Genomic DNA, 23545 nt, shown 5'->3' with positions numbered 1-23545 from the left:
CACACACACACACACACACACACACACACACACACACGTGTTCATCCCAATCCCAAATGGATCAAGAACCTCAACAGAAGACCCAAAACTCTGAAACTGGTACAGCAAAAACTAGGAAGTCCGCTTTGAAATGGAATCACAACTAAGGACTTTCTAAATAGTACTCAGAAAATAAGGCAAATAAACAATTGCAAACTTGTGAAATTAAAAGACTTGCCCTGGAGGAGATGGGAATGGAGAGTGTGCTGGGGGGAGGGGGGAGGACGGGACGGGACGGGAGGAGGGAGGACAGGGGAATCCATGGCTGATATGTAAAATTAAATTGTAAAATAAAAAATAAATTTAATAAAATTCTATCAACTAAATGAAATCTTGAAAAATGTGAAGATGCAGCTTACAAAATGGAAGAAAAATCTTTGCCAGCTATCTGCTCCCAGATAATATGTTTTTAGTTATCTATGAAGAAAAAAATAAAAGCAAAACCAACCCTCATTATTATTGAAGAAATCCTTGAGCAAAACCTGGGCCATGGAACTCAACACTGTTATCAAAAAAAAAAAAAAACTGAAAGAAAAAAAACCATGCCTTAAGTGCATTTTTAAAGAATTCAAGATCACTAGCTGTCTGGGAAATAGAAATAAAACTATTTAGAAAGTCCATCTTACCCCAGTCAGAATGGCTATTGTCAAGAAAACAAATGATGCTACAACAGTTGCACAGAGAAAGCCCATCTCTTAAAAAAATAAAAATAGCCGGGCGGTGGTGGCCTACGCCTTTAATCCCAGCACTTAGGAGGCAGAGGCAGGTGGATCTTTGTGAGTTCAAGGCCAGCCTGGTCTACAGAGCGAGATCCAGGAAAGGCACAAAGCTACACAGAGAAACCCTGTCTCGAAAAACCAAATAAATAAATAAATAAATAAATAAATAAAAATAAAAGAGAAGGAAAGAGAGACATCAAATGACAATAAATGTTTGAAGTGTGGGGCAAAGAGAAGAAAATCCAAATATAAGGGTTGAGAAAGGAGTAGATGCAGATAATGGATAAGAATGTTGAAAGAAAATATCAGACTACTATTTTTCTCTCTACAAATTTGCCATGGATTTTTGGATTGGTGTTGGAAAATTGAATGAAATATAAGTGATATTGAAAGTATAACATTTAATGTGAAGCTTCATAGTTTCCCTTTTGAATACCAATTCTAACTGTATATAAATTAATTAGGTTGTATGGACTTATAGTCTCATTAATTTGGGTGTATCTTGTTTTCATTTATTTACAAGTTTTTTTATAATAAAGTTTAGTTTTTATATTATTAGAAGAAAATATGAGGAAAGACAAACATTGGTAGTGTAGTCTACTATGTACTTAGGTACAACTATACAGGTGTTTGAACATCTGTACTCATTGCAGCTCTCTTCACAATAGCTAGGAAACAGGTTCAGTCTAGATGTCCATCAACTGAAAAATAGACAATGAAATTGTGATATGTATACACATTTAAATTTCATTCAGCTATAAAAAAGAAATTATGTAATCCTCAGTACACTAGATGTAATTGGAAAATATACATAATGAGGCAACACATGTACAATTAGACACACACTGCATGTTCTCTCTCACTTGAGGATCCTAGACAAATTCTTAGTGTGTTTAACATGAAGTGCATATAAAGGTCAGGAAACTGGGAGGGGCCATTAGAAGGGGAATATAAAAAAAGAGACCTTAAAGAAAGAGAAATTCCAGAAAACCTCTCATATGAATGTGAAGGGAAGGAATATAAGATTGAGTGGTTAATGTGAAGATGGGGTGAGAGGATGAGGGGTAAAATTAACCAAAAGCAGGAATACATGAAAATGCCTTATGGAAACTCATCAGTTTGTAAGCTCATTAAAAACATTAAAAAGGATAAGTCAAGGTACAATACTGCTCCCAGAAGTCATAGGTTATTAAATTAAAACTCCATTGTTAGTTTTGGGATATCTCCTTAGTGGCTGTTGCCTTGAAAGGGCCTGAGGATCTGAATAATAAATGCAATTGTCACTGTCATCAGTGCCCCCTAAAACTAATTGGTAAGATCCGGTTTCTAAACACATCCTCATATTCTTGCCACAGTACATAAAGAAAGCAAGCTGAGAATGGGCTAAAATATGCCTCCCTGCTCAATAGCTCTCATAGTACCAGAAAACGTTGTATAGTCTGATAGTGGGAGACTCTCATCAACAGTCTTATTCAGCTGTGGACACTGTGTTGTATACTTCAACCAGTCTTAAAAGATATGCCCACTGCTGCAAAAATGGAAATTGTGATATGAGTTTAACCAATCGTTTTCTGATTGAGAACATTTCAAATATGGTGTAGTCAACATGGTTGAATATCCATGATGGGGAGGGAATAGGTCCTAGTGTTGAAACTATAATTGTTGTTCTGCTGAACGGACTTGATATACACATCAAATTATCTCCTAAGTAGCTATGTTTATGCTTATGTATCACTACTGTCAGCTTGGTAAAAGAAGTCTCTTCGTGTAGTAAGCAGTGGTAGTTTTGGAGACTCAAAAATAGCCAAAATGCTGAGAATATGTGCCTTTTCCAGTCCTCACCCCAAATGAGATTACCTAATCCCCTCATATAGCCTTAACAAACATGGAGGAAGAAGATATGGAAATCATGTAAAGCTTAAAGATGGGGTAGAATGATGTGGAATATTGTCCTCTAGACATGACATGGACATAGCACCCTTTAACACATAGTAGCTGTGATTACTGTACAAGACATGCACAAGACTGAACCCTAAAACACGAACAGCCACCCCTTTCCTGGGGCTTTATAAGCATTTAAAAGAAGTTAGGGGGAAGACTTATGAGATCCCCTCCTTCCAGGGTCTATAGGCAGTTAGTAGTTGCTGGTGGAGGGAGAGTTATTTTTTTTCAGTACCGGAGCCATTGGTATGTTATCCATGTTCCTGTAAGTTACTCCTTCCCTGTGATCCAATAAGCAACCCAAATGGACCCTACTGAGTCTTAAACACACACATGAATAAAAGGATCATGGAATTAGAAAACAGAGCTAGATAGGAAGAGGAAAATGATCAGCAAGAGTAGGAACAGGACAAGAGAGATTAGTTTGCCATTAATTTGTTCAAAATACCTGCACACATGTATGAAAATATCATAATGAAAGCATTTATTCTATATAACTTGCATATCTCAATAAACATTAAACTAAATATGAAGTGTAAAGAATCCATGCTTATGAAAATATTTTTGAGACAAAGAAGGAAATAGCATTTAGAACATTTGGAAAGATTCATCTTAACCAAATGATGGAAAGTCAAGCTAATATGTGGGAAGTCTATGGGGAATAAAAGGCTAAGAGAATCCACAAATGAGAAGTCTGTTAGAAAGAAAAGCATATTTGTTATTTTTAGGTTGCTGTGACAAAACATCATGAACAAAGGCAACTGAAGTAAACGAAGACAGCTTGATTTTGGTTTATTACTCTAGAGGAATAAGATTAAAGTTTGAGAGAAAGGAGGCAATGGCAACAAGTTTCAAGCAGGGCTATAGCAGCAGGAAGCTGAGAGGTCATCTCAACTACAAGCTGGAAGCAGAGACAAAGAACTGGAAGTGACTTAAGAACTTAACCTTTGATGTGGATCTAGGGGAACACTCCTCCACTGCTAGTGGTAGTGCAAACTTGTATAGCCACTTTGGAAATCAATATGGACGTTTCTCAGAAAACCATGGTACAATCCACTGCCCCATAGAGACTAGGTAACAAGGATGGCCTAAAGGGGATGACGATGCACAATGTCCCTGGGAAGGGAAAATAGAAGAGATCTCCTTTGTTGACTTGGAATGGGAACATGATAGATTAGTTTGGGGACATGGATGGAGAGGGAGAGAAATGAGACATCTTGATGGTGGGTGTTTGGGGTCCAGTAGATACCTGATAAGAGAAACTCCCATGAATGCACAAGGATGACTTAAGCTGAGACTATTAGCAACAGTGGATAGGTAGCCTGAACTGGCCATCTTCTATAACCAGGTTGGTAAATACCTACATTGTCATTTGAGAGCCTTCATCCAGTGACTAAAGGAACCAGATAGAGAGCCCCACAGCCAAGCATTGGGCCTAGCTCAGGGAATCCTGTTGAAGAGGCAGAGGAAGGATTGGATGAGCCAGGTGGGTCACGGTCATCACAAGGGTACCCACAGAAACAAATGATATGTACTCATAGGAGCTCACAGACTTTGGACTGACATCTAAAGATCCTGCCTGGAACTGACCTAGGGCCTCTACACATGTATGACAGTTGTGTAGCTTGATCTGCTTGTAAGACTCCTAGTGATGGAAGCAGGGCCCATTCCTATTTCTTTGACTGACTTTTAGGAACCTATTCCTCATAGTGGGTTGCCTTGTCCAGCCTTAATACAAGTAGCAGAGTTTAGCCCTACCTGAACTTGACACTCATGCTGAGGCCTGCCCCTTTCTAAAGAGAAACAGAAGAGGAGTAGATTGGGGGGTGGGGTGGAAAAGATGGTGGGGAGAGGGGATTGGAGGAAAGGAGGGAGGGGAAACTGATCAGGATAAAGAACAAATGAATAAATTTAATTAAAAAAGACTTTAAAACTTCTCAAAGCCCACACTCAGTGATGGACCTCCTGCAAGGTTGTGCATCATAAATCTTCTGAAACAGTGCCATCAAGTGGGAAACAAGTGTTCAAATGTCAAGGTCTAGTTGAGGCATTTCTTATTCAATACCACCAGTTATAATACCTACCTTAGTACTAGAAAGACCAGTTACTCCAAATGTTGCCAGGATGGTGTGTTATGGGGCAAGCTGTGGCTGTGCCCTGTTATTCAGTGGTGTGTGAAAACAGGAAGACTTCACAATTAGGTTCAAAATGGTGATGAGACTTGGAACCACTGATTGATTGAATATAGAGAGATAAGATGGAGCCAAGTGAAGACTACAGAATATACTAAAGGCTAGGGACATAAACAAGTTAGATAAAACATAATCTTGTGGGTGTGAGCCCCAGCATTAAGTTGAGGGACATAGTAGTAGATGCTTTTAGTACTAGAACTCTAGAACTAGATGCAGGAGGAGCAGAGCTTCAACATTGTCCCTGGCAATATAAGACTTCAAGAGCAACCTGAGCTATATCTCACCTTATCATTAAAAATGTCTCTGAGCCTCCCCCAAGTCCCATATTTAATACAACACTCACCATTTCCTTTGAGGAACCATTCAAAATAAGTTGTCATTGACTCTGGATTCCTAGCAAATTTTGTCTTACTCCAGAAAAAATAACCAGACACAAGAACATCTCTGGGATTTCTGATGATGTAGATCACCTTAAATAGAAAAACATTTACATGAAGGTCAACATAGTAATTCCAAACCTTTTAACTGGCACAAATTATATGAAATGTCAATCAAATCTCCATGAGGTTTCTAAAAATATTAATTATTTTTATTTGGACAAAACATTTACATAAGTGCAAAGTATCTATAGTCAGAATTCTCATTTATAATTTTTTTTCTTTTTTTTTAATTTTTATTTTGCAATACAATTCAGTTCTACATATCAGCCACAGATTCCCTTGTTCTCCCACCTCCCGCCCCCCTCACCTTCCCCCTAGCTCGCCCCCCATTCCAATCTCCTCCAGGGCAAAGCCTTCCCCACAGACTGAGATCAACCTGGTGGACTCAGTCCAGGTAGGTCCAGTCCCCTCCTCCCAGGCCGAGCCAAGGGACCCTGCATAGGCCCCAGGTTTCAAACAGCCGACTCATGCAATGAGCACAGGACCCGGTGCCACTGCCTGGATGCCTCCCAAACAGATCAGGCCAATCAACTGTCTCACCCACTCAGAGGGCCTGATCCAGTTGGTGACCCCTCAGCCATTGGTTCATATTTCATGTGTTTCCGTTTGTTTGGCTATTTGTCTCTGTGCTTTATCCAACCTTGGTCTCAACAATTCTCGCTCATATAAACCCTCCTCATTCTCGCTAATTGGACTCCCAGAGATCCACCCGGGGCCTAGTCATGGATCTCTGCATCCAGATCCCTCAGTAGTTGGATGAGGTTTCTAGGATGACAATTAGGGTGTTTGGCCATTCCATCACCAGAGTAGGTCAGTTCAGACTGTCTCTCGACCATTGCCAGCAGTCTGTTGTGGGGGTATCTTTGTGGATTTCTGTGGGCCTCTCTAGCACTTTGTTTCTTCCTATTCTCATGTGGTCTTCATTTACCATGGTCTCCTATTCCTTGTTCTCCCTCTCTGTTGTTAATCCAGCTGGGATCTCCCACTCACCCAAGCTCTGTTTCCCTCGATCCTCCCCCTTCACTACCCCCACTTATGTCCAGGCTGTTCATGTAGATCTCATTCCATTTCTCTGTCATTGGGCGATCCCTGTGTCTTTCTTGGGGTCCTGTTTTCCAGGTAGCCTGCCTGGTGTTGTGAGTAGCAGTCCAGTCATCCTTGTTCCACATCTAGTATCCTGTTATGAGTGAGTACATACCATGTTTGTCTTTCTGAGTCTGGGATACCTCACTCAGGATGATTTTTTCTAGATCCATCCATTTGTCTGCAAACCTCATGATGTCATTGTTTTTCTCTGCTGAGTAGTATTCCATTGTGTATATGTACCACATTTTGTTTATCCATTCTTCAGTTGAAGGGCATCTAGGTTGTTTCCATGTTCTGGCTATTACAAACAATGCTGATATGAACATAGCTGAACAAGTGCTCTTGTGGTGTGGTTGAGCATTCCTTGGGTATATGCCCAAGAGTGGTATAGCTGGATCTTGGGGGAGATGGATTCCCAATTTTCTAAGAAATCGCCATATTGATTTCCAAAGTGGTTGTACAAGCTTGCATTCCCACCAGCAGTGGAGGAGAGTTCCCCTAGCTCCACATCCTCTCCAGCATAAGGTGTCTTCAGTGTTTTTGATCTTAGCCATTCTGACAGGCGTAAGGTGGTATCTCAGAGTTGTTTTGATTTGCATTTCCCTGATGATTAGGGATGTTGAGCAATTCCTTAAATGTCTTTCAGCCATTTGAGTTTCCTCTGTTGAGAATTCTCTGTTTAGTTCTATAGCCCATTTCTTAATTGGACTGTTGGGCATTTTGATGTCTAATTTCTTGAGTTCCTTATATATTCTGGATATCAGTCCTCTGTCAGATGTGGGATTGGTGAAGATCTTTTCCCATTCTGTAGGCTGTCGCTTTGCTTTGTTGACCGTTTCCTTTGCCCTACAAAAGCTTCTCAGTTTCAAGAGGTCCCATTGATTGATTGTTTCTCTCAGTGTCTGTGCTACTGGTGTTCTATTTAGAAAGTGGTCTCCTATGCCAATGCGTTCAAGACTACTTCCTACTTTCTCTTCTAGCAGGTTCAGAGTAGCTGGATTTATGTTGAGGTCCTTGATCCACTTGGACTTAAGTTTTGTGCACGGTGATAGATATGGATCTATTTGCAGCCTTCTACATGTTGATATCCAGTTTTGCCAGCACCATTTGTTGAAGATGCTTTCTTTTTTCCATTGTGCACTTTTGGCTTCTTTGTCAAAAATTATTTGTTCATAGGTGTGCGGATTAATTCGATTCCATTGGTCCACATGTCGGTTTTTATGCCAGTACCAAGCTGTTTTTATTACTGTAGCTCTATAGTACAGCTTGAAGTCAGGGATCGTGATGCCTCCAGAGGTTGTGTTATTGTACAGGATTCTTTTGGCTATCCTGGGTTTTTTGTTTTTCCATATGAAGTTGAGTATTATTCTTTCCAGGTCTGTGAAGAATTGTGTTGGTATTTTGATGGGGATTGCATTGAATCTGTAGATTGTTTTTGGTAAGATTACCATTTTTACTATGTTAGTTCTGCCTATCCATGAGCATGGGAGATCTTTCCATTTTCTGACATCTTCTTCAATTTCTTTTTTCAGGGACTTAAAGTTCTTGTCATATAGGTCCTTCACTTGCTTGGTTAGTGTTACCCCAAGGTATTTTATGTCATTTGTGGCTATAGTAAAGAGTGATGTATCACTGATTTCCTTCTCCGCTTTTTTGTCCATTGTATATAGGAGGACTACTGATTTTTTTGAGTTGATCTTGTATCCTGCTATGTTGCTGAAGGTGTTTATAAGTTGTATCAGTTCCTTGGTGGAATCTTAGGGGTTGCTCAAGTATACTATCATGTCATCTGCAAATAGGAAAAGCTTGACTTCTTCCTTTCCAATTTGTATCCCCTTAATCTCCTTATGTTGTCTTATTGCTCTGGCTAGAACTTCAAGTACTATATTGAATAAGTATGGGGAGAGCCGACAGCCTTGCCTCATTCCTGATTTTAGTGGAATTGCTTTGAGTTTCTCTCCATTTAATTTGATGTTGGCTGTTGGCTTGCTGTAAATTGCCTGTATTATGTTTAGGTATGTTCCCTGTATTCCTGATCGCTCCAAGACCTTTATCATGAAGGGGTGTTGGATTTTGTCAAATGCCTTTTCAGCATCTAGTGAGATGATCATGTGGTTTTTTTCTTTGAGTTTGTTTATATGGTGTATCACATTGAAAGACTTTCGTATGTTGAACCATCCTTGCATCCCTGGGATGAATCCTACTTGATCATGGTGGATAACTGTTTTGATGTGTTCTTGGAGTCTGTTTGCCAGTAATTTATTGAGTATTTTTGCATCAATGTTCATGAGGGAGATTGGTCTGTAGTTCTCTTTCTTTGTTGTATCCTTGTTTGGTTTGGGAATCAGGGTAATTGTAGCCTCATAGAAGGAGTTTGGTAATGTTCCTTCTGTTTCTATTATATGGAACAATTTAGAGAGTATTGGTATTAACTCTTCTTTGAAGATCTGGTAGAATTCTGCACTGAAACCATCTGGTCCTGGGCTTTTTTTGGTTGGGAGACTTTTAATGACTGTTTCTATTTCCTTAGGGGTTATTGGACTATTTAAATAGTTTATCTGGTCTTGATTTAATTTAGGTATGTGGTAACTATCCAGAAAATTATCCATTTCTTTTAGGTTTTCCAGTTCTGTGGAATAGAGGTTTTTGAAGTATGACCTGATGATTCTCTGGATTTTCTCAATGTCTGTTGTTATGTCCCCCTTTTCATTTCTGATTTTGTTGATTTGGATGCTCTCTCTCTGTCTTTTGGTTAGTTTGGATAAGGGCTTGTCTATCTTGTTGATTTTCTCAAAGAATCAACTCTTTGTTTCATTAATTTTTTGTATTGTTCTCTTTGTTTCTATTTTATTGATTTCAGCTCTCACTTTGATAATTTCCTGGCATCTATTTTTCCTGGGAGACTTTGCTTCTTCCTGTTCTAGAACTTTCAGGTGTGCTGTTAAGGCACTAGTGTGAGATTTCTCCAGCTTATTTATGTGGGTGTTTAGTGCTATGAATTTCCCTCTTAGTACTGCTTTCATAGTGTCCCATAGGTTTGGATATGTGGTGTCTTCATTTTCGTTGATCTCTAGGAAGTCTTTAATTTCTTTCTTTATTTCTTCCTTAACCCATTGGTGATTCAGTTGGGTATTGTTCAGTTTCCATGAGATTGTAGGTTTTCTGTAGTTTTTGTTGTTGTTGAAATCCAACTTTAGACCATGGTGGTCTGATAGAACACAGGAGGTTATTCCAATTGTTTTGTATCTGTTTAGAATTGTTTTGTGACCAAGTATGTGGTCGATTTTAGAGAAGGTTCCATGGGGTGCTGAGAAGAAGGTATATTCTTTTTTGTTAGGATGGAATGTTCTGTAGATGTCGATTAAGTCCATTTGAGTCATGACATCAATTAAGTCCTTTATTTCTCTGTTAAGTTTCAATTTGTGGGATCTGTCCAGTCGTGAAAGTGGGGTGTTGAGGTCTCCCACTATTAATGTGTGGGGTTTTATATGTGATTTAAGCTTTAGTAATGTTTCTTTTACATATATGGGTGCCCTTGCGTTTGGGGCATAAATGTTCAGAATTGAGACTTCATCTTGGTGGATCTTTCCTGTGATGAGTATGTAATGCCCTTCTTGATCTCTTTTGATTGATTTTAGTTTGAAGTCTATTTTGCTGGATATCAGGATGGCTACACCCACTTGTTTCTTAAGACCGTTTGATTGGAAAGTCTTTTCCCAGACTTTTATTTTTAGGTAGTGTCTATCTTTGAATTTGAGATGTGTTTCTTGTATGCAGCAGAAAGATGGGTTCTGCTTTCGTATCCATTCTGTAAGCCTATGTCTTTTTATAGGTGAATTAAGTCCATTGATATTGAGGGATATTAATGTCCAGTGATTGTTCATTCCTGTTATTTTTTGGTGGTGATGTGTGTGTACTTTTCTTCGTTGGGGTTTACTGCTGTGGCTTTATCTATTGCCTGCATTTTCGAGGACGTATCTGACTTCCTTAGGTTGGAATTTTCCTTCTAGTGCTTTCTGTAGGGCCGGGTTTGTGGATAAATATTGTTTAAATCTGGCTTTGTCATGGAATGTCTTGTTCACTCCATCTATGATGATTGAAAGTTTTGCTGGGTATATTAGTCTAGGATGACATCCATGGTCTCTTAGTGTCTGCATTACATCTGTCCAGGACCTTCTGGCTTTCAAAGTCTCCGTTGAGAAATCGGGTGTTATTCTGATAGGTTTGCCTTTATATGTCACTTGGCCTTTTTCCTTTGCTGCTCTTAATATTCTTTCTTTATTCTGTACGTTTAATTGTTTAATTACTATGTGGCGAGGGGACTTTTTTGGGGGGTCTAGTCTGTTTGGTGTTCTATAGGCTTCCTGTATCTTCATAGGCATTTCCTTCTTTAAGTTGGGAAAGTTTTCTTCTATGATCTTGTTGAATATATTTTCTGTGCCCTTGAGTTGGTATTCTTCTCCTTCTTCTACCCCTATTATTCGTAGGTTTGGTCTTTTCATGGTGTCCCAAATTTCTTGGGCATTTTGGTTCATGACTTTGTTGACTTTAGTGTTTTCTTTGACTGATGAATCTATTTCTTCTATTGTATCTTCAACGCTAGAGATCCTCTCTTCCATCTCTTGCATTCTGTTGATTATACTTGCATCTGAAGTTCCCAATCGTTTTCTCAGATTTTCTATTTCCAGCATTCCCTCTGTTTGTGTCTTTTTCATTTTTTCTATTTCCCTTTTCAGGTCTTGGACTGTTTCCTTCATATGTTTCATTGATTTTTCTTGATTTTCTTTCAGTATTTTATTGTTCTCTTCCAGGACTTTTTTGATTTCTTCTAATTTGTTTGCCCTTTCCTCTAGTTGTTTACAGCGTTCTTCACATTTTTTTGTCTTTTCCTCTACACGAGCCTCTAGCTTCTTCATGATGACATTCATAAGGCTATTTTCTTCTGCTTCTTCCAATTTCTGATGTTCAGGTCTAGGTGTTGGAGGAGGGCTAGGGCCTGGTGATGGTGTATTACTATTCATTTTGTTGTATGTGTTTCTGCCTTGACGTCTGCCCATCTCCTTGTGGTTCGTTCCTGGTCTTATCCGCACACTTTGTTCAGACAGAGCTGACAGATTCAGGAAGTCTCTCTCTCTTGTCCAGATGGGAGCTCTCTTGTCCAAATTGGAAGTCCGGGGCAGGATGGGAGCTCTTGTTCAGAAGGGAAGTCTGGGGGAGGATGGGTGCTCTCCTCTCTCTCTCTCTCTCTCTCTCTCTCTCTCTCTCTCTCTCCTCCAGATGGGAAATCCAGGGCAAGATGGGAGCTGGGGGCCAGCCTCTAAGTCTCAAGAAGAGGCTTGGGGCTCAGGCAGATGGCCGTGGGGGCAGGGCGTGGAGACTGCAGGGTCTGCCAGGGGTCTTGGAGAAGGAGATCCTTCCCGGTGGGGCTAGAAGGGAACCTGCCTGGGGACCAGAACCTGGGGCCAAGTTGGGCAGGTCTTCCCCGGAGTGGCTGGTGCCCAGGGATGGGGTCCGGGGCAAGCTAGGGCACTCACCTGTGCTTCAGAAGGGAAGTCCTGGGCAAGATGGGAGCTGGGGGCCGGCCTCTAAGTCTCAGGAAGAGGCTTGGGGCTCAGGCTGATGGGGGTGGGGGCAGGGCGTGGAGACTGCAGGGTCTGCCAGGGGTCTTGGAGAAGGGGATCCTTCCTGGTGGGGCTAGAAGGGAACCTGCCCGGTGACCAGAAACTGGGGCCAAGTTGGGCAGGTCTTCCCCAAAGTGACTGGTGCCCAGGGATGGGGTCGGGGGCAAGCTAGGGCACTCCCCTGTGCTTCAGAAGGGAAGTCCAGGGCAAGATGGGAGCTGGGGGCCAGCCTCTAAGTCTCAGGAAGAGGCTTGGGGCTCAGGCAGATGGCGTGGGGGCAGGGCGTGGAGACTGCAGGGTCTGCCAGGGGTCTTAGAGAAGGGGATCCTTCCCGGTGGGGCTAGAAGGGAACCTGCCTGGTGACCAGAACCTGGGGCCAAGTTGGGCAGGTCTTCCCCAGAGTGGCTGGTGCCCAGGGATGGGGTCGGGGGCAGGTTCCTCATTTATAATTTTATTTAGTTTACAAACATGTAACAGCAAACTTACTTAGGTCACTAATTCTGTAAAAAAAAAACAAAACAACAATAACAAAATTCCAAGACTGATTTTGTAGTTTTAAAGATCAATGTCTTACAGCGTGAAAAACAATCCATCCACCTTGAAAGAACATCTTATATACTCAGAGATGAATACTGTGATAAATATATCTGCAATATGAGAAACTAATTGTTTTCCATAACTTTAACTACCAAACATAACTTTCAAAATAATCATGGTGCAGAGCTCAAAGCCAGTGTGTCATTGCACAATAGTGAACACAAAGACCTACAGGCAACTCAGAAATGCAGGGAGTCGGAGAAATAGACTTTCCCTGGAAAAAGCATAACAATTGGTTATGCAATTCCAAATGCTCAGCCCTGAAAATATACATACAAATAACATGTACTGAGCTGGAAGTATTTAAATATTGAGAAATACGTAGATACATATACAAATGTAACAACAATTAATAAAAAAAGAGACTACAAATTTGAAAGAGAGAAAGGAAGAAAGATTGCAGGGAGGAAGGAGGAATGATGTATGTAATTATAATCACAAACAATAAAAAAATAAAAATAAATAATATCTTTAATAAAAGGAAATTTATATTTTGTGTCAATTCTCTTTGTGACATTATTCTAGAATTCAACTCTTTAGACCTCAATTTTCCCAGCTAAGTATGTGTCAAATCTCGATAATGCACAGGCATATAACTGAATGGTTACAAGTTCCTTAGTATATTTTCAAGAGAGGAAATTTTTCTAAGTTTGTCTTTGTAGTTTAAGCATAAAACATTTTCAGCTCCATGGTGCAGGGACTTCCAAAAAACTTTCTTACTAACAAGAAACTATGGTAGGTCAGAACCTGGATATTTCTGATCCCTTCTGGAGATCCTCTATCAGTGATGTGGGTGATTCCTGTGGCTACTGATCTCAATAGACAGCTAGATACAGCAACACAGTGGGTACAGATGAGCCATGACTGCTGAACCATCTCCATGATTAGAGCACTGATGCCTGGTCAGGCTGCTACCCCTATGAGCAACAGTGTCTGGGGTGATTCACACACTGCTCATGGGATATATGTAGAATCAAGATTAGCTAATTGACTTTGATGACAGCAAAACAGTAATATGCACTGCACACTAGAGTTTGCTCTCTGATTGACCTAAATGGGTAGTTCCTGAATGCTCTAGGTGATATTTCACATTCTGTCATATATCTGCCCAGGATCAAGGTGGTACTTGACATTCTGGTACTCTGATGTAGTCTGAGGTGGAGACACATCTGCACCACTTAGTGCATGAGAATCTCATGTTCCCACCCACAACCTACACAATCTTAGTGCATTTCAGCAAGAGCTCCAGGGCCCATCAAGGTAGATGAAGTTCAAAGAGCATTTGGTCAAAGATTTTTCAACCAGTGGATACTGACCTTGGCCTTGGAACTGAAGAAAGACTTGGGGAAAAGATGGAAGGGAAGGTGGGAGCTGATGAGGCGTGGTCCTTCCTTATTGATTAATTTTTGATATCCTTTTTGACTCTCTATCCAGGGTGAGCGGTCCCAGATAGGCACAGATTGGATCCAATTGGGATCCCCCTTGGACTGAATCAAGCAGACCATCTCAATCACCCAGTTAGTTCCTGAAGAAGGAAATGTAATGGTCACTCATTTCAATAGTACTTATGAAAAAACCTCAAGAAGAAAAGTGTACATCTGTACAATTTACAGTGCAGCTGTTTGCAAGCACACAGACCTGTGGAGTTCACAATGTCCACATGCTGTAAGTACAAAGTATATTCATCCAGCACATTGCCAATGCTTCACATGGAGAAACTGAGATTATGCTCAATTAATTCCACCTAATATCCCCTGAAGTCCTGGGCCATCATCATTCTACATTCTGGTGCTTTGAGTTTGACTTTCCCAGATACTCCACAGGGATGTAATTGTGGACTCTGTCCTTGAGACTAGCTCCTTTCTTTTAATGCAAAGCAATTGAGATGTATCCATGCTGCAGTATGTGTGTGAGTACTGCTTCTCTTTAGGTGAATAAATCCCCTTCTGTCTATTTACCACAAACACTTGTATTTATGTTTGCATGTTCACTTGTCCTTGGGTATTTCTCTAGCTCTCTTCTCTGGGTCATTGTATGAATCTTCTTCATGCAGTCCACCGCCCTTGGCTTTTCCGTATTCTTTCACTGTCAGTGTCAGCAACCCAAAACTTACCTGTGTTCAGTGCTTCTGCCACCCAGCATACAACCCTCCCCAAAGTCCATGCTGCTTCTTTTTGGTTCCTTGAGTTTGAGACTGTTTTCACTCCCTGGACAAGGTTCATGGTAATTCTTTTTCTACCTGACATTGTCCTCTCCTCCACATATTCTTATATCCATGCCTTTATACTTTGGTGCTATTTCTTTTGTTTATTTTCATCATTTCCTTCTTCCACTTTCCTCCACATAGAGACAGAACAATGCCAGAGTCTGCCTTAGAATCCACTGGCATTGCTCACCTGGCTTAAATGACCCTCTGCCCACACAGACCAGGCTGGAGGTCTTTCTCTGAGTGAAAATGCACTCACACACAGCAATCCATGCCCACAAAACATTTTCAAACATCAGATATATAGAGCACTCTACTCATTGCCAAAACTCATGAGGACCGAAGCCTTATTCTTACTCATACACTTCAGGATCATCCTCACTAACAGTCCTTACCTGATTTAGGGTAAGTCAGTATGACTGTGTCTTTATCTCTCATCACAAAGTTGTCACGAGTTTCTTCAATTATTTCTTTTTCAAACCCTACAGTAGGGAAAAGTATCCCTTCAAACCAAAGGTAGTCTAACATGGCAAAGAGCTCTTTGTGGGTGCTGTTAGATTACACCTTCAACCACCTCTTCAGCTTCTAGCAAATGCTAAGACATAGTATTCATAGTGAACCACAGTTCATTATAAAACTAGCTACTGAGGGGAAGAAATAATGTAACAACCAAAGGTTGTTGTGTTAAGCAATTGTGAGCTCATTCAGAGATCATTCTGCAGTATTTGTGAGCCTGAATTCATGACCCCAAACAAGAAACTCAATAACAAGTACTAGGACATAGAAATGGGGCTTAATTTAAAGTGTTTTCTAATATAATTCAGCTTTCAGAATGGTTTTAAATGTGCATAAAAGTTACAGAGATCATACAAAATGTTACCACATGCAATTCTTTTTAAAAAAAGTAGTGGCTGTTTATGAGAAACTCAGTTCCTTAGCTGTGCTATGTGGCTCCCACCCTCACTCTCCCCCTCCAATGCCTCACTCTCTTCCCGTATTTAATATCTCTTCTTTAATTTTCAGTTTATGTATATGTACATGTATATGATCACATGTACATATAACCTACTGAGTCCAATTAGTTCTGTTTGTATGTGAATGTATTCCGAGCTGAGCACTTGTAATTGGAAAACCAATATGGGATTTCCCTACTTAGGATATCTTGTCAGTCAAGTTATTTTTGTAGTTCACAGATAGCACACCTGGATAAGCAGAGTGATTGCTCTTCTCCCTGGGCAGCTTTTTACTTTATGAAAGTCACTTCTATGGAAGTTTAAAATACACGTATTGATTTGACTCAGCAGCTTTTACAATCAAATGTCTTTCTGCAGTTAAAAATCCGAAAGACAACACAATCCAGATTCTCTGTGTAATATCCATTTTTATGTGGTTTATTTTTTATATTACTTTTACTGTCTCTTTAAAGACTTCATTTTTAAAAACTATTTCTTTATATAACTGTCTATATTCCTTTTCCTCTCTCTTTCATGCCTACACACATTTTTACACATACTGTAAACCATTTAGAGGTTTATTTAATCTGCATCTAATTTATTCTAAATCTGTTGCTTTGATTTGTAGAATGACTAGGACTGAAATGGAAGCTTTGGATGCTATATTCAGAAAGCAGTGCAAGAACCAGGAGTGACTTAAGAACTTAACCCTTTGATGTGGATCAAAGGGAACACTCCTCCACTGCTAGTGGTAGTGCAAACTTGTACAGCCACTTTGGAAATCATTATGGAGGTTTCTCAGAAAACTGAGAATCAATGTACCTCAAGACTCAGCAATACCACTCTTGGGCATATACCCAAAGGATACTCAATATTTCCATAAGAAGAATTCTCAACTATGTTTGTAGCAGTGTTTTTCATAATAGTCAGAATATAGAAACAACCTAGGGGCTTCTCAACTACGCAATGGATAAAGAAAATGTGGTACATTTTCACAATAGAATATTCAACTGTTGAAATCAATTTTTGTCTGAATTTATCAAATGTTACTGGACTGGACATTGTTATATATTAATGGAGTTTTTTGTGTGAATCTGTCAAATGTTAATGGACTAGACATCGTTAATGTAATGTTGACTGTGTATATTGTATATACTTACTGGATATAATTTTTCTTGTATTAGTTATAAGCTTTTTTTAATTTTAGACAAAAAAGGGGAAATGTGGTATTGTGTTCCCCAAAATATTGTGCACCCTAATAAACTTGTTCTGGCATCAGGAAATTTGAAGGTAAATGGATGGAACCAGAAAAAAATCATCCTGACTGAGGTAACCCAGACCCACAAAGACAAAGATGGTATGTATTCACTCATAAGTGGAAATTAGCTGTAAGTAAATGATAGCCATGCTACAATCCACAGCCACATAAAGGGTAGGAAACAAGGATGGTCCAAAGGGAATGGGGATGCATGGATGTCTCTAGAAAGGGAAAATATAAGAGATTTCCTGGGTTCATGGAGGCATGTGAGAATGGGACCATAACAGATTAGGTTGAGGTCATGCACAGTGTGGGAGGGTAATGAAAAAGCCATCTTGATGGGGCATTATGAGGTCTGGTAGAAATCTAGTGCAAAAGAAACTCCCATGAATCTACAAGTGTGACTAAAGCTAAGACTATTAGGAATAGTGGATAGGTAGCCTGAAGTGCACATCTTCTTTAATCAGGTTGGTAACTACCCACATTGTCATCAGAAAGCCTTCATCCAGTGACTGAAGGAAACAGATACAGAGAACCACAGCCAATTACTGGGACTACCTCAGGAAATCTTGTTGAAGAAAGTGTGGAAGGATTAGATGAGCCAGGTGGTTGAAGATCATCACAAGTATACCCACAGAGAGAACACACACAGGATCATAGGAACTCAGAGACTCTAGACTGAGAGCTAGTGAGCCTGCTTGGGAACAGCCTAGGCCCTCTAAACATGTGTGACAATTGTGTAGCTTGATCTGCTTATGGGACTCCTAGAGGTGAAAGCACAGCCCATCTCTAATGATTTGGCTGAATTTTAGGAACCTATTCCTCATAGTGGGTTGCCTTACTGAGCCTTAATACAAGGGGAAGAGCTTAACCCTACCTCAACTTTATATTTCTTGCTTTGTAGACACCCATGCTGAGGCTTGCCCCTTTCTGAACAGAAACAGAGGAGGAGTGGATTGGGTGGTGGACTGGGGAGAGAGCTAGGAGGAGGGAAAGGGAAGAAAGGAGGGAGGGGAAACTGGTCAGGATATCAAATAAATTAATAAAGTCAATTAAAAAGAATTTGAAAACTTACAAAGCCCACACTCAATGGTGTACTTGTTCCTCAAGGTGGTGTACCTTCTATCTGACAGATTCCTCTCCTCCATATATTCTAACATCCATGCCTTTTTCTCTTGATGCTATTTCTTCTGTTTATTTTCATTTTTTTCCATCCACGATCCTCCACACAGAGACAGAACAATGTCAGAGTCTGCTTTAGGATTGACTGACATTGCTCTCATGGCTTAACAGACCCTTTCCCCACACAGAGCAAGCTGGAGGTCTTTCTCTGAGTGAAAGTGCAATCACACACAGCTGTCCGTGCCCAAAAAGCATTTTGAACATCAGATATATAGAGCACTGCACTCATCACCCAAAAACTGAGGATCAAAGCCCTAGGCTTCCTCATACACTTCAGGATCATTCTCACTCACAGTCCTTACCTGATTTTGGGTAAGACAGTATGACTGTGTCTTCATCTCTAATCACAAACTTATCACGAGTTTCTTCAATTAATTCTTTTTCAACCTCTATGCTAGGTAAAGGTATTCCTTCAAACCAAAGGTAGTCTGCCATGGCAAAGAGATTTTTGTGGATTCTGTTAGGATTCCAGCTTTATCAACCTCTTCGGCATGTAGAAAATCTTGAGAGTTAAAATTCACAGTGCAGACAAAAGAAATCATTAACCACAAAGTTCATTAGAAAACTAGCTACTGAAAGGAAAAATAGATATTGGAGCAACTAGTCAAAGGTTGTTGTGTTAAGCAATTATGAGTTCATTCAGATATCATTCTATAGCATTTGTGAGCCTGACTTCATGGCCACAAACAATATACAAGTAATCAGACATAGAAATGGGGCTTAATTTTAAATGTTTTCTAATACAATTTAGCTCTCAGAATGGTTTTAAATGTGCAAAAACATTACAGATATCACAGAAAACGTTGCCATGTGTAGTTATTTTTTAAAGTAGTGATTATTTTCGAGAAACTTAGTTCCTTAGCTGCCCTATAAGAAACACATCCTCCTTCTCCCCCTGTAATATCTCCCCTTTCCCATATTTATGATCTCTTCTTTGATTTTCATTGGTATGTGTATACATACATATAATCTACTGAGTCCTTTCAGTTCTGTGTGTACATCAATGAATCCTGTGTTGAGCACTTTATGGGAATTATCTTTCTGATGCCTCTGATGCTCCCTCTTTCAGTAGCCTGATGTTTTCCCTCATCTATGGATAAGACCATGTAGAATCTCCCCTGTCCTTATGTGTGTACCAAGTGGTTCCATTATGCTGGTTCATTTACATAAATATACTACTGAGAGTTTGTGGGTGCATTTCCCTGTCAGGTTGAAGGGATGTATCCTACCAATAGGAATCCTGGACCTTTGTGAGATTTCTGTCCCATCTTCTGTGGTTTTTCCTAAGCCTTAGGTTGAATAGATTCATTGTGATTGTGTCAGTTGTGGTTAGGCACCTTACACCCCATTATTCTCTGCATTCTGACCAGTTCTGGACTTTGTGAAAGTCTCCATATATTGCAAAAAGAAGTTTCTTTGATGAGAGGTGAGAACTACATTTGTAATCATTTAAGAAACATCTAGAAAGAATACTGGTTTAGGAAACTGGCAGTAGCAAGTTCACATCTTGGATCTACGCCCTCTCCAGGCCCAGTTGTTTGTCAATGTTCACAGTACCAGACACAGTACTTGTTGAGTGTGCCTTAAATCCTATTTGACAGCTCTTGAGACCCCCAGGATGAAAGTTCCACTATTGCACCATAGTAGATATTTGCCAGTCAACTTGTTGTGGTTCACAGATGTCACACCTGGATAAGGCAAGAGATTGTTCTTCTCCCTTGGCAGATTTTAAATTTATGTAAGCCACTTCTCACAGAAGATGTTCCAGGTCAATTTCAGTTCAATTCCTCCCAATTCTGGGTGTGAAGTGTATTGTGGTTTCTGCAACAGAATGTTATCTTCAAGTTCTGAGTCAATCAAGGGCAACAATACTTGATATTGTTTTGGCGGTCACATGGACTAACTTGACCAAAACCTTGAGAGGAGGTTTTTCATGCATGATACTGGAGTTTTATTATATAGTCTATGGCACATGGGGATTATTATTTATAAATGGGATACCATCTTTAAAATACATGTTAATTCATTTACATTATATGTGACCTTAGATAAGTATGAGAAAATAAGATTCTGTGTGTTTTCAAACATCCTTGGTAGTATTTATCCGTCTTTCCTCTCTTTAACTCTATATTGCCCTTTGTGACCCCTTCTCAGTTAAAGCCCCCTTCTGTTTATTCTATTTCTCCCTTTGTAGTACCTGCTTTAATTCCAATATGTAAAGGTTACTTCCCCAATTGGTCCTGTTTTACTCTCTTTGTTCTGCAGTTACTCCAGGTTATAAATGCATATCTACAGACTCAAAGCCAGAAAGCACAAATAAAAGAGAACATTTAACATTTGTATTTCTGTGACTGAGCTACCTCAATCACTATAATACTTTTAGTTCCACTCATTTACCCTGAAAATTTCATGAAGTCATTTATCTCCACAGCTGAGTAGAATTCTATTGCATGTATGTACCACATTTCCATTAGTCATTCATTAATTGAAGGGCATTTCATTAGTTTTCATTTCTTAGCTATTGTCAATAGAGAAGCAATGAGCATGGCTAAGGAAGAATATGCATATTAGGATATCAAGCTCTTTGATCATATTCCAAGGAGTAGTATCTGGGCCATGAGATAAATTTTCCACACTGTTTTCTGCAGTGGACACACCATTTTGCAATCACACTAAGAGTTAATGAGGTTTCCCTTTCCCCACATTTTCACAAACATTTATCCTCACCAATATTTGTTGTTGGTTGCTTTCTTGATAATAGACATTCTCACAGGAGTAAGATAAAATCTCAAAGTAATTTTAATGTTCATTTTCTTAATTTTGAAGATGGTGACCAATTTAAAAGGTGTTTCACTGTTATTTTAAATTCTTCTCTTGAGAATTGTTGGGTCAGAGATATTGCCCTGTTTTCAATATAGCCCATTTTTACACTGTTCACCTCTTTCCCCTGAGACCTTTTTACTTTTTAGAAATTCTTTTCATGTATTCTTATTCATTTTTTTTCATGTAATGTATTTGACAATAATTTTCACCATACCCCTAACACCTTTCTCTTCCTAGCCTCTTTCCTATCCACTCAAAATTATTCTCTCTTTCTAAAAAGAAAAGCACAAGTAAAAATACAAACAAAACCCTAACCTAACCAAAATTCAATAAAAGTCCTCTCTCTACCACTAAGTAAACCTGGTGTTTGTTTTAAGTTTGCCAACTACACCTGGGTATGAGGGCTAGATTAGAATATAGTTGGTACCCCCAGTAACACTTCATTGGAGAAAAGTGACTTTCCTTTCCTAGAAGGTATCAATCACATGTAGCTTCTTGGTTAGTAGTGAGAACTTGTGTCCACTTGTCTTTTTCTGTGCTGGAATTTTGTTTGGCCTCTATGAGGTCATACATGTACAAACCCTCTTGTGTCTAGAATTCTTTGATTCCTTGAAGTCATCTAACAATTCTGGCTCCTACTATTGATCCATCTCCTGTTCTTCATAGATTTCAGAGCCATGGGTACATGGGTTTTATGAAAACATTCTGTTTTGAAAGGAGTTCTCCAAGTTTCTCACTGAACACACATTGTCCAGTTGTGAGTCTCTGTGTTAATTATCACCTATTGTAAAAGCATAGATTTTCTGATGACAATTGAGCAATGCACTGATATATTGGCATAGCAATATGTCATCAGGAATCATTTTATTGCTTTGTTCATTTAGTATAATAATAGTAACAGATTTTATCATAAGTCTATGACCTATGTAGAATCAGGTTCTTGGCCTCATTATCAGTGTCTGCCATGGGTTCCATCTGATGGAGTTGGATTTAAATCCAATTAAAAAGTTGTTGATCACTCCCATAAGGTTTGTGCCTTCATTGTACCAATATATCTTGAAAGTATGTTGTGTTGTGGGTCATGGGATTTATAGATTTTTGAGACTGATGGTTGGTCTTCTTCTTTTGTAGAGTGTTCAGTACCTTTCCAGCACTATTAATGGTAATCAGTAGAGATGAAGCTTTCTGATGTATACCAGCTCCATTTCTCCATGTTCAATGATATAAGTTAAGTTCTGCTTTCAAAAATAAAGTCTTACCATCAGGTTGTGGATGGTACCCAATAGCAATGACCAATTTGGGGGGGGCGAGTCTTTGGGAACTTTTTGACTAACAACTCACAATATGTAACCAATTCCTGGTACTTGAGATTTTACTTGGTAGCATATGGTTTATAGATGAAGCATGATCTCCCCATATGTCATAACGCAATTTAAATTATTTTGTTTACTTTAAGAAGCTTCTAAAGTAGTAGGTTTCCATATAGCTTTTCCAAATTTCTTTAGAGTTAATTATAGATTCAGTAGGTAAATATACACAAAATTTGCATTGCTTGTGGATAAAAATTTGCTCTTGCCTATTACTTTGATATAGCACAAGTTTTCAGTTGAGGAAAATAATGTAAACTAACACTACAGAATAAATCTAGTAATAATAGAATATCATTATTTGAGCAGCCTTTCTAAACCAGCTCCTAAATCATGACACAAAGACTCATTATTAGTTATATTAGGGAGGCAAAATAAAACAAATGCAACACAGAGGTGCATATCTAAACAAATGCAGCATAAACAAATATAATGCATTTGCATAGATAAAGTAATATTCCGCAACATAAACAAATGTAACACACATTTACATAGATAAAGTAATATTCTGCAATGTAAACAAAGGTAACACATCTTGACATAGTTAAAATAATATTCCACAACACATTTTGGCTTCATTTGATATACCAAATTTTGGTCACTTGAAGGAAAATAGCTCCCCAAAGAAAGTGGCAGTATTAACAGGTATAGCATTGTTTGAGTATATGTAGCATTGTTGGAGGAAGGGTTCCACTGTGGGGTGGGCTCTGAGGTCTCATCATATATGCTAAAGCCATTCCCAGTGACTCAGACCATTTCTTGTTGCCTTTGGATCAAGATATGAGAGACTTGATATCTTGCCTGCACATCGACTTGCTTCTCTCCATGACAATAGTGGACTAAACCTCTGAAATGTAAGTGAGTACCCCATTAAATGTTTTCTTATATAAGAGTTACCATTGTCATGGTGCTTCTTAAAAACAATGTAAACAGTAGGACACAAATCTTATTTGCAATGGTAGAAGAACCTTGAATCTAATATCCTTTGTTTAGCATTTCTCCTGACCATTAACAATAACATCTGGTAACCAACACATCCTAAGAATTGACAACTATCCAAAAACCCATAAAATGACCAAAAACCACCCACCCAACCCTTTGGAATGTGGGTATAATGTTCT

General features: G+C 39.3%; 1 protein-coding gene across 2 annotated transcripts in view; it reads right to left on the bottom strand.

Annotated features, from left to right (window-relative positions):
* Window positions 1-18669, bottom strand: part of LOC131902566 (bile salt sulfotransferase 2-like) — a 46332-nt gene extending 27663 nt beyond the window's left edge. The window contains exons 1-3 of one of the 2 annotated variants that reach the window (XM_059253591.1): window positions 18537-18669; window positions 13952-14160; window positions 5235-5361 (exon numbers count right to left, since the gene is read on the bottom strand). In XM_059253591.1, coding sequence (XP_059109574.1) covers window positions 5235-5361; window positions 13952-14160; window positions 18537-18669 — 469 coding nt within the window. Of the gene's footprint in view, window positions 1-5234; window positions 5362-13951; window positions 14161-15236; window positions 15370-18536 lie in introns of those variants that run through there. The other variant, XM_059253592.1, reaches the window with a different exon arrangement.
* Window positions 18670-23545: the final 4876 nt, after the last annotated feature.

The sequence above is a fragment of the Peromyscus eremicus genome, chromosome 1 (genome assembly GCF_949786415.1).
Source record: "Peromyscus eremicus chromosome 1, PerEre_H2_v1, whole genome shotgun sequence".
NCBI lineage: Eukaryota > Metazoa > Chordata > Mammalia > Rodentia > Cricetidae > Peromyscus > Peromyscus eremicus.
The sequence above is the reverse complement of the archived record's forward strand: the minus strand, read 5'-3'. Positions and strand labels throughout refer to the sequence as shown.